Source organism: Phascolarctos cinereus, unplaced genomic scaffold (assembly GCF_003287225.1).
Source record: "Phascolarctos cinereus isolate Bilbo 61053 unplaced genomic scaffold, phaCin_HiC Scaffold_4;HRSCAF=312, whole genome shotgun sequence".
Classification (NCBI taxonomy): Eukaryota; Metazoa; Chordata; class Mammalia; order Diprotodontia; family Phascolarctidae; genus Phascolarctos; species Phascolarctos cinereus.
The window spans coordinates 469,584,626-469,599,424 of NW_027555847.1; the positions used below are offsets into that span (position 1 = coordinate 469,584,626).

The following is a 14,799-nucleotide window of genomic DNA, read 5'->3' on the forward strand; positions in this document are numbered from 1 at the left end:
TGGAAGAAAACTTGGGGTTGAGTAGGCTCATGGTAGGCCTACTCATTAAGTAGGCTATAACGCCTATTCTCAGGAAACAAACAAACACACACATCACTTTTCTCTATTAAATCTAATAAGGAATTTGAATTATCAGACATTATTATTGCTCAGAAACAAAATAGAGACAAACCCACAAATGTCAAAGAGTTAATTCAGTTTTTGAATAAAAAAATTATATAAAACTTTATTATTGTTAGGAATACAGTAAGAAAAAAGATAATAAGTAGGATATTTTTACATTTCAGAGGCAAAAAAAAAAATCCTACCCCACCTTATTTCTAATAAGAAATGGGCATAACTGGGACAATGAGGTGATTCCATTTAAAACTTTCTGTAGAAGTCCTCAATTCCACTTGAGTCACAGGATTTAGGAGTGTGTTTTATTATGTAATATCCTGACAGAGACTGTCAATAAAGATGCATTTATGATAAGTTTAAAAGAAAGAGTCATTCCACTATTTGCTACATGACTTTTGAAATGTGCCCATGGTCAAGTGAATTCTGATTGCATTTCAGGGTCAGCCTGTTGGATTTTTACCCAAGGGTCTGTATCCATTTGTAGAAGGAAATGACCAATAATGGTTAACAGGGTTTGAATGACTTATCACTGGCAATTTAAGTAAACTAATTGCACTGGACTCCAATATCCAGTGGTAATCTCACATTCAGCAATTGTTAGCCTGTATATCTGACTCCATCCTCTATAGACCATTTAATCTTGAATTTCAATGTTCTGTTATATTCCATGCACCCGCAATGAATGATGTGCAAGAATGTGAATTTGGCCATCTATTTTGAGTTCTTCTTGTAATGAACTTTTTGTAACGAGCTATAATTCCAGATGACTGCACTTCAGAAGCATTCATCCATGTAGCAACAGTAGTTCTGAAAATATATAACATTACTTATAAAAAAAAAGTCATTCATTTAATAAAATCACATAAAATTATACCACCATTCTGTTTGACTAGGTATTGCTCTGACCCATTTAAGTCATGGAAATCTCTAGAGGTGATAAGTACAAATTCTTCTTTCTTTTTAATTGGGTTAAAATGTAACAGCAGGAATAAGCCATCATGGTGTGGTTTAAAGGGCATCACGAGGGTTAGCTTGCCCCCAAAACACACTGCACTAATCTGTCACTGTGCTCAAAATTCTCGCATTAGAGATGAGGTTCTTTGGCCTAATAAACATACCTTTAAAAAGAAATATCCTGGATGATCAGCACATTAAGTCCCTATCAGGCACTCATGTCTTAGAGAAAATTATTTTAATTAGATCCTTAAGATCCATAAAATGTATTGATTTGGAAGTGGGAAGGAGGCATTCCTTTGAGCATGAAAGATGAGGAGGGGTCATTTAGAAATATGAGACCTTGTGTAAGGTAGGTAGATCTCAATGACGTACTGCAAAAGGTGACACCTGAGAATAGCAGAGGGCATTTGGTGTTCCACCCAAGAGGAGGATATGGGGAAGCTATGAATAAAAAGCGATGGTAGATTTCCAAAGATAAACTTGCACTTTCCCATGTTGTCTAGCTGTGAGTAGAAGACATTTTGAAAAGGAAATTACTCAAAATACCTCAAACTTTCAAAAATATTTCCTTAATGTGTCACTCAGGACACCCCTGAAATGACTCCAACCAACCTCTCCTATTTAATAGGTCACTATTCCCCTAGACAAACACACTGCTTCTGTCACATTGATTTACTTACTAATACACCTTTCTTCTTACCCTTCATGTCTTCCCTCAAGCCATTCCATCTAGCTAGCTTTCCTTTTTCCTCCCAGCCTATCCACATTCGTTACTTTATTGCTGTCATTTTAATCCCTTATGAATCTGTCTAGTCAACTCAAAAATCTTCACTGGCTCCCTGTCATCAATTGAGTAAAGTTCAAATTCCTTTGCATTAAAAGCTAGATATAACCCAACATTATCCTACTTTTCACATTTAATCTTAGGCTATTTCCTTCTATACACCATAGATTCAAGCTGTTTGGAACTACCTGCTGTCCCTTGAACAGACATTGTGTTTTCTTGCCTCAGAGCCTTTGCTCATCTTCCTTATGACTTGAATGTACTCTCTCACATTTTCACCTATTGAATAAAGCCCACTCAAAACCAACTCATCTATGAATTTACTCCCCTAGTTTTTAATGACTTTCTCTCATGAGGACCTCATGTATTTGAATTTCTCTAATATGCTTTTAAGACTCAAAGGAATAGTTCTATAGCTGGAAGAGACCCTAGACACCATGTAGGCTCACTCCTTAATCATATAGTTGAGTAAGTTGAGGTCCAAGGAGGTTAGTTAACTTAAACAAGGTCACCACAAGTAATAAGTACCAGAGGTGGGATTTTAAACCCAGGTCCCCTGTCTCCAGGTCCTATGCTCTTATCATGCATTATTTTTCATTATAGTTATTTGTGTTAGTATCATATCCTATACTAGATTCCAAGTTCAAAGAGGGTAGAGACACTGCTTAACTTTGTATTAATCAATTAAGTAAGCAACATTTATCAAATGCCTACTAGGCAGCTAGGTGGCACAGTGAATAGAGCCCTGGGCCTGGAGTCAGAAGGACCTGAGTTAAAATTTGACCTCAGACACTTACTACGTTTGTGACCCCAGGTGAGTCACTTAACCCTGTTAGCCTCAGTTTCCTCAGCTGTAAAATGAGCTGGAGAAGGAAATGGCAAACTTTGTCAAGAAAACCCCAAAATGGGGTCATGAAAAGTTGGACACAACTGAAACAACTGAACAACAACACATATATCAGCTACTTTGCCATGTGCTGTGGACAGTAAGTTATAAATGAAACAGTCCTTGCCCTCAAGAAGTTTATATTCTCTAGGGGAAAATGTGCACACAAAGAAGTATGTACAAAATAAATATCTATACACTAGAAACTGCATGGGTGGGAGGGGAAATTGAAGTTGGAAGAATCTGGAAAGGCCTCTGGTGGAAGACAGAGTTGAGCTAAGCTTTGCATTAAATGAGGGATTCTCAGAGGCAGAGGTGAGCAGGGAGCGTATTTGAGGCATAAGAGAAAGCCAGTGCAAATGTTTGGAGACAAGAGATGGAGTGTGGTGCTGAACCAAAGAGTGCTTGAGAATCATAGAGAGTAAGGAATTATATGCTATGCCAAACAGAAGCATTATATTTGATCTTGCTGAGTGCTTAGCACAGGGCCCTGCATAGTAGGTACTTCTCAAATGTTTGTTGTATTCATTGAATTAGATACCTGATACTCCTTGTACTGAAACATAACAGATTCTAAGTAAATATATATATATATATATATATATATAGTTTTTTGGTGAGGCAATTGGGGTTAAGTGACTTGTCCAGGGTCACACGGCTAGTAAGAGTCAAGTGTCTGAGGCTCGATTTGAACTCAGGTCCTCCTGACTCCAAGGCCAGAGTCTATCCACTGTGCCACCTAACTGCCCCTAAATATTTGTTTTTGATGTGATTGAGATTTTATTTGATTTTAAAGCAGGTGGGGTGGTAGGAATCAATGGAAGTTTAGGACAATCTTTTCCACCCCAAATTCTTAAAATTATTAAAATGAATTACTTATTTTAAAAGCTTCAAACTCCCTATGTCTCACACAGTTTAATAACTCATTGAATTCTAAATATAAAATTGTGTCTAGCTCAGTTGACTGGTAATTGAAATGATTAGTTTATGAGTGACAAGACAGAATTTTGAAATGGATGGTGCCTCATTTATTTTCTGATTTGTGCTACTGGGCCAAATAGTTAAAGATTAGATTGATTATTCCAAGGTGGCTTTGTCATTCAATCCTTGGTCCAACCAAATTGTCCTGCTTGGTTTTCACATTCACAGCATTCCTATCTCTTTACTTTTGTACTGGCTGCCCCCTCACACCTAGAATGTACCCTCTCCTCATTTAGAGTCTTTTAGAATCTTTAATTTCCTTCAAAACAGTTCAAGTGCCACCTTCTACACAAAACCTTTCCTGATCGTCCAGATGCTAATACCTCCCCTCCCCAGTACTCCATGTTTATCTTGTATGTGTGTGTATTTGTCTCCCCAATAGAATGCAGCTCCTTAAAGATGAGCACTGTTTCATTTATGTCTTGTTATTTCCAAAGCCTAGCATGCAGTAAATGGTTAACAAATATTGATTGATTGACTGATCATCATTTGCCAGAACTAGCAATGAGCTAGCAATTGAATGAATTAGCAGTGTTGAATTTGGAGAAGAGAAGGTTTAGGGGGAGGAAATGTGGGACACAATCATTATCTGCAAGTATTTAAAGAGCTGTCACATGGAAAAGAGATTACAGCACCACTGTCCTTTCTTTTGTGAGGCAAATGGAGTTAAGTGACTTGCCCATGGTCACACAGCCAGTAAATATCTAGTGTCTGAGGCTGGATTTGAACTCAGGTCCTACTGACTCCAGTGTTAGTGCTCTATCCACTGCACCACCTAGCTGTCCCACCACTGTCCTTTCTTTACAGACATGGGGAATATGGGTTTGGAAAGTTGCCTGCCATCAAACCAGATTTTTGTGTGTTGGTTTTATGAAACTATTTTTTCATTGTCATGAGGGAAAGTTCACTTGACGGGGAGGGGAAAAACATATTCATAAATGACTGACAAAACATCAAGTATCAATAAAACCATTTAAAAAAAGATACAAAGAAAAAGGATTTGACTTATTCTCTTTGTCCCTAGAGTACAGAATTAGGAGCAATAGGTGGAAAATGAAAGGTGTGTGTTTAGTCTCGGTGTCATAGGATGTGGTAAACTAGAGGACTGGCTCCAGTCCCTTCCCAAATTGTGGTGGAGACAAGTTACACTACTTTAGGGACTAGCTGGCTAGAGTTGCGAGCAGGCAATAGTTGTGGCCAGATGGAAGTACTGCTGAGACCCTTCCATACAACTGGTGAGTGGGGAAGGAAGGACTCAGCTTCCTAGCTACACTGTTTCTCTCCTTGTCCACACCACAGCACAAGGTAAATTTACTCTTCCTTGTAGGCAGCAGGTTACCTTTGTTGTATCTCCTCCTCTCTTCCTCTTTCTGTTGACCCTGAAGGTAATTTTCACTAGATTTTCCCTCTATAAAAAGTATGATGCAGGTATCAAATAGAGTGATTCTTCCCCCCCCCCTTACTGTTGGAATGCTTTAGGGATGGCTCAGTTGTTTTGTTTCGCCCCAATAGAGTAAGGCTATGTCTAGTTTTACTCCAGAGATATTTATCAAACATAAAACTATAGATGGAGAGGGACCACTTTTTCCTTCGTCTTTCAGCCAATGTAACTGATGGGCAAAACTCTTAATAAGCAACAAGCGGGCAAGTGTTTTAATGCTTACTCTATGTACATTGGACAGCTCAATGTTGAATGACAACTCAATCAGCCAGTGACAGGGATTCAGGAAAGCACTGCATAAGGATTTAGGGCAAGAAGATGATTGCAGGCAGCAGTATGCAAAAGGAGATTATCCTCTGATGTGCCAGAAGTATTGGAGCAATGGACACACTCTGGGATTTCAGATTATGATTTAGCATCTCCCTCAACACCTTTACAGCAGGAGTAGGATAGAGGCTAACCTTCTAATTACGGTTTGGTTGTCCTCATGTGGGGCACTGTTCCCCAATTCTCTCATGATATGATAACGTAGTGCCCCAAATGCTAGGTAATGAGTGTGCTCTAATCCTAGTTCATCCTTCTGGGGCCATTATCCTGTGTGTGACTCATCCAGGTCTTTCTCTGCTTTCTCTCTAGGACACTGCACTTGACCTAAGTCTTTCCACTAGAGAGTGGATAAGGGCAAGGAGAATAAAATTCAAATTGGGAAATTTCCTTACTTTTGTGCAGCTCCAGTGAAAGGTTTAGAGGAAATGGAAATTATTTTTATTTTCAGTTCATGTTGTTACCATGGTAATGGCTGCCAGGGCCCATCAAATACATTTGTGGGTAGGCAGGCAAATACATACACAATGCCCAGCAGGAACCTGGGGGGAAGTAGGTCTGTAGAATAGTTTTCCAATATCCATTCTTCCTCTGAATAGAAAGTCTCCTGAAAGTGCACTTCTTCCTCTTGTAGCAAGGTTCTGATGGTCAAACAGGCAGTCAACAAGCATTCATTAAGCACTAACTATGTGACAGGAATTATGCTCTATACTGGGGTTACAGAAAAAGGCAATATAAACAAAGAATAAACCCAACTAGTCCCTGCTATCTAGGAGCACACATCATGATGGGGGAAGCAACATGCACCTTAGTGGTACAGTGGATAGAGCACCAGGCCTGGAGTCAGGAAGACCTGTGTTCAAACTGGCCTCAGACACTTACTAGTTGTGTGACCCTGGTCAAGTCACTTAACCTTGTTTGCCTCAGTTTCCTCACCTGTCAAAAGAGCTGGAGAAAGAAATGGCAAACCACTCCAGTATCTTTCCCAAGAAAACTCCAGATGGAGTCACGAAGAGTCAGATATAACTGAAAAAAGAACAACCACCATGTTGTTGTTCATATACAGAGTACACGGAAGGTAATCTAAAAGGGGAAGGCATCAGCACCTGGGAGGACCAGGAAAAGTCTCTGCAGAAGGAAGGAAGACCTTAAACTGAGTCTTTTTTTTTGGGGGGGGGCTAGGCAATGAGGTTAAGTGACTTGCCCAGAGTCACACAACTAATAAGTGTTATGTGTCTGAGGCCGGATCTGAACACAGGTCCTCCTGAATCCAGGGCTGGTGCTTCATCCACTACTCCACCTAGCTGCCCACCTTGTACTGAGTCTTGAAGGAAACTAGGGAAACTAAGAGGCCAACGTAAGGGAGCAAAATATTCCAGTCATAGAGACAGCAAGGGAAGAAAAAAAAAAAACAATGAAGGTGGGAGATAGAATGTCATGTTCGAGAAACAGCAAGGTGGCCATTATGACTGTATCATTGAATGTGTGAAGGGGAGTAAGGTACAAGAAGACTGGAAAGAGAGGAAGGAGCCAGGTTTTGGAGAGTTTTGAATGCTAAATAGAGGGCTTTATATTTAATTCCGAAGGTAATAGGAAAACACAGGAGCTCATTGACAGATTACCTTGGTTGATGAGTGGCAGACTATACAGCTACATAAAGGACTATTGAGTAGCTAGGTAGCTCAGTGTATAGTGTTGGACTTGAAGTCAGGAAGATCTGAATTCAAATTCCACCTTAGACTCTTTATTAACTGTGTGACCTTAGGCAAGTAAATTCATTTGTCTGCCTCAATTTCCTCAAATATAAAATGGGATAATAAAGCACTTGCCTTTTAGGGTTGTTAAGAGGATCTAATGAGATGATATTTCTAAAGTACTTAACACAGTGCCTGGCACATTGTAGGTTCTCTACAAATGCTGGCTATTATTTTTATTACTATTGTTGTCTTGACATTTTCAAATGTTGGACTGTGCCTCAGACAGAGCTCAGTTAATGTACTTCCCATACCCTGCACAGGGTATGCGATCTCAGACATTTCTCATGAGCTCATGTAGAAACTATATTTGCCTTCTAATACCAGAAAGAGTAATGTTAGCAATTGATCGACTGAGGGAGTCTTACATTAATAACAGTTAATAATTTCCCCCTCCCGCTATATTTTGCCTCTTCTCCACACTCTTCTTTATTAAAAACATTCTTTTTAGTAAGTCTGACAACTTGGTAACAAGTTCCAGAGTTGGTTTTTAAGAGCAGATGATTCGCAAACAAGATGGTGACAGGTTTTTACGACTATAGATTTCATACCATCTCATCTCTCAAAAGCACTTGTACAAATTGATAGAGCTACAAAGGGAGAAATGGAAAAAAAATGAAAGGAGAGGATATAAATAGGCTTTTTCATTAGGATGAACAATCCAAAGCATTAACCCTGTTCCAGTAATGTGCCTTTTACATGCCTTTCTTTTCAGTGCATTGACCTGCAATCATCTTCTTTATAAGTAACAGTTAACTACAGGAACAGAAATGTTAAGGGAGAAGTGAAGAACCAGCTGGGAACTACCTGTTTCCTCGGGCATTCATTACCCTTCAGAAAGTGTCCACCAGCTGTAACGCTAGCCCCATAGATCCATTTAAGCAATGCATAGCTGGTGATCGAGTAGCTGTTATTAATTTTTAAGTGCATCTGACAGGTTTCTTTCTAAGAACAAGGCTTATGCATATGGAATAATGCAGTGGTTTCATTCACATAATCTCTTTCATTAGAGTCTGAATCACAATGACTTGGGATGTTTCCTCTGCCAAAATACTATGACATTATATTCCATTTGACATTTGAGATTGGGATTTCCAGAAACATGGAGAAGGGACTTCAGAATACTTAGAGAAAACAGGAAAGCCACCCATGTAATTATTTTATGTTTATGCTTACATGCTGGAAAAATGACTCAAAGCACATGTGCAGGTTAGGAATATCCTCTACATCTGGTAAGGACAGCTTAAAATGATTCTGCTTAAAAGTTAACAGTTGGTCCAGATTGTGCTTGTCTATGAGATCACCACTATTGATTGTAGGAGCCTCCTTTTGCCCACATCCACCTTCTGAAGGCACCTGAATGATTTCATTATAAAAATGCACTTTGGGTTTCCACTTTCTATTTCCATTTCCTTTAGTAAATTCTGCAGCATGGCCTTAGCCTGAAAAGCACTGAGTGAAAACGTATTTATTTCCATTCTTCCCTGTCATCTCTTCTCCAGTGTTTGATCATTTCAGGTTTTTCTTGGGCAAATTTATTTTGTATGGATCACTCCAAGATTTCTCTGTTTCTAATTATTATTTGGATCGATGGTACTACATCACTAACATATTCAGCTGGTGCCCAGAAGCTTAACAGACCACAAAAATAATGAACACCACGGTAAAGTAGATCGCTAACAGAGGCCTCAGTACCAGGTAAGTACGCAGTCTAGTCTATTAGCTAGATTGGATATTTCTGTTTGTTGTTTAGTCACTTCAGGCATGTCCAACTCTACATGACCCTATTTGGGGTTTTCTTGGCAAAGATACTGGTGCGGTTTGCCATTCCCTTTTCTATCTCATTTTACAGGTGAGGAACTGAGGCAAACAGGGTTAAATGACTTGCCTAGGGTCACAGAGATAGTAAGTGTCTGAGGCTAGATTTGAACTTAGGAAGATGAGTCTTCCTGTCTCTAGGCCCTGCGCTGTATCCACTGAGCCACTTAGAAGACCTTAAGTCACTGGAAGGTATCAAAGTCAGTAGAAATCCCTCAATCTTTCAGCATCAATGTATTCTATAGACTACATAGTCTCTGATATTATTACCCCAAAAGAATGCTGATGAAAAGCCTGAAAAAGTCTGATGGATTCAGAAATGGTTTTGTAATTCACTTTTCCTTTTGCACTGTTATAAATCTCAAAGAAAATATCCATTGGTTGTATTTCTTTCCTCCAGGGGAAGGTGAGAGAATGACTAGGCTTTTGTCTCATGAAATGTGCCAGGAATGGAGTAATGCCAAAGCATTGGCTTTATGGCAGTTACAATAGTATCTATAAAGCTCAATTTGAATTTGGAACAGGGAAGGTAAGGCTGGTGACAAAGGGGTAGATAGCTATAAAAGCAGGGGCATAGAGTACTGGAAAATTTTGATCCCAAAAGAATCACAATAATGTACGTAGAGAACTTCCCATTTTAAGCGATGTACATTGTGAAGGTATTCATCCAAACTAAGGCCCTGCATGTTACTTTTAAGATTTTTAATTCCTAGCTACATTTTTAAAAATAGTGATGCTTTTTTAAAACCAAATAGTGGAAAGGGGAAGTAACGAGACATAGAAGAAAAAGTAATGAAATTGGGACATGAACATGCACGGAGCACAAGCCAAGTGTACCTTGGACATGGCAGTACAGTATATCCCAGGATGAGTATTGTCTTTGGCCCTTAGGAGAAAGGGAAGGGCTCTAAGCACTTCTTAATTTGGGGTTGGAAGATCTTAATTTAAATTCTTAATGTGCTACCTATTACCTAGACCACTTTGGGCAAATCGTTTTACCTCTTCCCTCTAAAGTAGCAATTCTTAAACCTTTTGGACCCCTTTAAACTTTTAAAATTATTGAATATACTAAAGAACTTTTGTTTATGTGGTTTTTACTTATTGATATTTACTGTATTAGAAATTAAAGTATTTTAGTATTATGAAAATAGTGTTGACCTCATGAACCCCCTGAAAGGTTCTCAGGGACCCTCAGGAGTCCCCAGACCATACTTTGAGAATAGCTAGCTGCAGCTACGTGGCACAAAGGGCAGCTAAGTGGCACAGTGGTTAGGGTGTCCAGCCTGGAGTCTGGTCTTAGATACTTATTAGCTGTGTGACCATGGGCAAGTCACTTGACTCTGTTTGCCTCAGTTCCTCATTTCTAGAATGAGCTGGCCAAGGAATAGCAAACCATTTCAGTATCTTTGCCAAGAAAATCCCAAATGGGGTCACAAAGAATCAAACATGACTGAAAAACAATTCAACAACAACAAAACTGAATCTGCTTTAAAAAAAAGGGGATTGGATGAGATGATTTTCCAGACCCAAATCCCTAGGGAGTACTGAGTAGGAAAGAAACTGTTGAGTTATAAGTACATGAAGCCACTTGTGAAGTTAATCTTAATAGTCTGAAATAGTTGGTGCCCCATGGAAAAGTCTAATATGTCTGACTTACTTCCCTTCCCCACCCTCCAATCAAACACAAACATATACAACACACACTAAACAAAGACAGAAAATGAAATAGGTGTGTGAGATTGTACTCAGATGACAATAGCTAGATGAGATAATCTCAGTTTCTAATATTTTGTATTCATTAAAATACATTTGAAAATGATTCCTGTTTGGGTAACATGAAAGACATTTGATCAATCATTGTTAAGTCTGGAAAACCTAAACCAAAGTTATTTGAAAAAGAACAAAACAATTAGTGAGGAAAATATATTTATTCTTCTGATAAATTTACTAGAACAAATTTCAGCTGATGGAGCATTTTATTTTTTTAACCAAAAAGTATTGTTTATATGGAAAGCACCAAATTGAGATATTCTAAATGATTAAAGGTGCTTTGGCATTACTGTGAGAATATTAAAGTTTTTGGGATAAGTGCCTAAGAGATGTAAATGGAGAAGGGGAAGGAATAAGCATGAATACGGTGTTTACTATATGCTATGCACTGTGCTAAGCACTTTATAAATATCTCATTTGATTCTTACAACAATTCTGAGGCAGTTGCTGTAATTATCCCCATTTTTACAGGTGAAGAAACTGAGGTAGACAGAACTTAAGTGACTTGCCCAAAGTCACACAGCTAGTGAATATCTGAGGTCAAATTTGAACTCAGGTCTTCCAGACTCCAGGCTTATCACTCTATCCATTGTGCTACCTTGTTGCCTGGAATCATAGAGATTTAAGAATGTGTGTGTGTGTGTGTGTGTGTGTGTGTGTGTGTGTGTGTGTGTGTTTGGGGAGAAAAGAGAAGCAATAGCTTTATACTTAACCAAAAGTTCTAGGAGTAAGGAGTGTCCTTCTTGGTTTAGAAGTTTCTTTCTCTCTATATATGTGTATATTGTCCATTACCTTCTTGCCTTTCCCTCTAAATTCTTTTCTTGAAAAAAATCTCACTTTCCTCTTCCTGCCTGAGTACAGTGTCCCTTGGCAAAAGCACTCAACAAGCCTTAATCTTTATAGTGGGAATGGGGAAGGAGAGAGGGACATGGAGAGAACGTATCAAAAACAATTTAACTGTAGAATCTTGTATATATACATATATATGTATATATAATGTATTAGTACAGTGTTAAAAACTAACTTTAAATGTGATTCATCACTTTAGTGAAAAACTACCAGAATATACTTATATAAGTATGTAATATACTTATTTAAGTACATAATATACTTATGTAAGTATATAATATACAAGGATGTATAATATATAAGTATATAATATATTCATACAAGAATAAAAGTGGCCAGACTACCTAACAAATCATTTCAATTAAGCAAATCTACTTTTGTTTTCATCATTTGGTTTATTCTCTATAAAATCCCCTAGCTTCATAGAGAAGACCTTGTGGGTAAGGAAAAAATTCCTATATAATCTACCCTGTTCCCAACTTTTTAAAGGAAAACAGCATTTTGTGTCTTACAGGGGATAGGAAATTTTCAATGATGGGGGGCAGGGAACCCTAGGCAATGCCTTCAAAATGAGCCAACCTGATGGTAAGCTAAAATTATATTTTACTTGTAAGTGACCTGCAGAACTATTTCCAAATGTATCCATGAACAGAGGGCACTGTTCAGACATTTGTGAAATATTCACCCAAAAAAGTTGAGCCTGCATCCTGGTAACATGAATCACCAGAAAGTAATACCTGTTGTGTGGATAAATTGTGTTTTCTCTGACTTCCTGAAATATCTAGTTGTTTGAATAAAAATAAATATTGAACTGCAATAAATTACCTGGTATCCCATCTAGACTACACCACAGGAGTTTGTTTGTTGCAAGTGGGGACAGTTCCAACATATAATGCATTTTTGTAGCCATCTATGTTATGTATATTTCCTCCAAGGTCCATCTCAGGATAAGCCCAATTTCATTTCATCAGTGCTATCTGCCTCTTTAGGTACCCCAGCTTAATGAAGCCACCATTGATTTAGTAGGTTTTCATGACATGTTGGTGGTGAAAAGAACCCATTCTTCTTTTCTTCATCCCTCTTCTAATACCAAATGAATCTGATGGAGGCAGCATAGTATAGGAGGACACTCTTGGAGGCAAAGGGCTCCGTAACTTAGCATCTGTGTGAATCCTGCGCAAGTTATTTAATCTCTTTGGGGCTCAGTTTCTACAACTGTAAAATGAGGAGCTATACTTGAAAACCTTGAAGGTTTTTTCTGGCTCTTGATCTGTGACATATGGTGGCCAGTGCCTAGAAATTAAAGGAAACCCTGAGCTGGGCCAATGATTAAAAAAAAACCCCTCAGACTGGCTTTGATAGAGTCAATCTCAGAACCAAACTTTACAAAAGAATTAACTGCTTAGGTTGTTTGCTTGTTTTCACTGACTTTTAAAGCTATCAAATGCCTATTTGGTGTGGGTTGGGCACGACTTCACTCAAGCATGATTTGTATGGGTTCCAGTAAGGTCCTAAAAGCATCTTCAAATAGAGGAGAATGAATCACTGCCTATTAGAATGTTTCTCTCTCCATAGTTCTAAGTTACCTTTGCTTCTTATTCTGGTAGATAGCTCACAATTTGCTGTGAAATATTTTTTCTACTTGCTCTCTTTTGGGCATTGGCATTGATTTCCAAAGCTCTTTGGAGCTCCTCCCTCTTTTTCCCATTTCAGGCTTTTAAGTTGCATTTCATCGCTCTCACTTTCTTCTTGGCCCTCAGATCTCTCCAGACAATGTATTAAGAGTGAGTTTGCTAGGTGTATTCGTTGTGACAGGTATCCATTCCCCTTTTTCCATCCCCCTACTTATAGCTAATGATGCCTATTATATGCAAGCCACTGTTCTAGTGATACAAATACAAAATGAGACAGTCCTTGCTTTTAAAGAGCTTCTATTCTACTTAGTGAATACAGGTTTCGTGTTGGGTCCTTTTCAGTTGTGTTTAACTCTTTATGACCCCAAAGGTTTTCTTGGCAAAGATACTAGAGTGGTTTGCCATTTCCTTCTCCAACTCATTTTACAGATGAGAAAACTGCGGCAAACAGGGTGTCTCATAGCTAGTGTCAGAGGCAGGATTTAAACTTAGGAAGATGAGTTTTCCTGGCTTCAGGTCTGGCACTCTATCCACTGTGCCACCTAGCTGCCCAGATACATATTTGCACGTCAGTAAATTCAGGATACATACACAATATATACAAAATTATTTGGTGTGGGCACCAACAACTGGGGATGATCACTCTCCATTTTCTATTGTTTCTAGATTACCAAAATGAAGGTAATTTCCCTGTCCCTTTTAAAAACTTGATCATTAGTCAATGGGACCTATTCAGTGCCTACCACAAAGTTTTGCACCTAATAGGCACTCGGTGCAGTTGTTTGAATAGACTAAGGATTAAATGACTCTAGCAACCGACATCATTCAACATAATATGATGCATTTCAATGCAAACTTTGGGTAGTCAGCTTTCCATCAGCACATAATATTGATCCTGATTTGTATCCTTTGTAATCCCAAGGACAAGAAATTTAGTAGCTCAGAAAAAAATAAGCTCTAGGAAAGTGCCTTGCTCCTAGGAGCTCCAGAGATCTGAGTGCGTTCGGTACTTACAGCTGTCCTCTTCCTCCATGAAAACACTGATCACGTAACAGGCATACACAAAGCCAATCAACTGTGGAAGAAAAACAAAACAATGCATGTCAGAAAGCTGTACTGAATTTGTGTAAAGCAGGAATCTCAATTACAGCTTGTGCAATTAGCAGATAAAGGATGCCCTGAATTAACTACTAGCATTTGATAATAGAAGCCTTCTTGTATTTTTAACTAACAGCTATCATCTTGAAATACATATTCAATTCCCATTAGTGTTAATAGGATTAGAGAAAGTTACCCAGGTATATCCTGAGCAGACTCCTAGGTATTTAATTGAAATCTGAGACTATGGTTACTAAATTGTAAATGATTGGACTTTTCAGAATATTTTGGAATTAACCATTGAAGGAAATGTACTACTTATCTCACAAGGCTGTTGTGAGGATCAATCAGCAGGCATTTATTAACTGAATACAGTGTGCTAT

At 38.5% G+C, this 14,799-nt stretch overlaps 1 protein-coding gene across 1 annotated transcript in view; it reads right to left on the minus strand.

Moving 5' to 3' along the window:
• Positions 1-14,799, minus strand: part of NKAIN3 (sodium/potassium transporting ATPase interacting 3) — a 376,233-nt gene that overhangs the window by 67,432 nt on the left and 294,002 nt on the right. Inside the window, exon 5 of the mRNA XM_078151776.1 lies at positions 14,333-14,393. Within this exon, the coding sequence (XP_078007902.1) occupies positions 14,333-14,393 (61 nt within the window). The remainder of the gene's footprint in view (positions 1-14,332; positions 14,394-14,799) is intronic.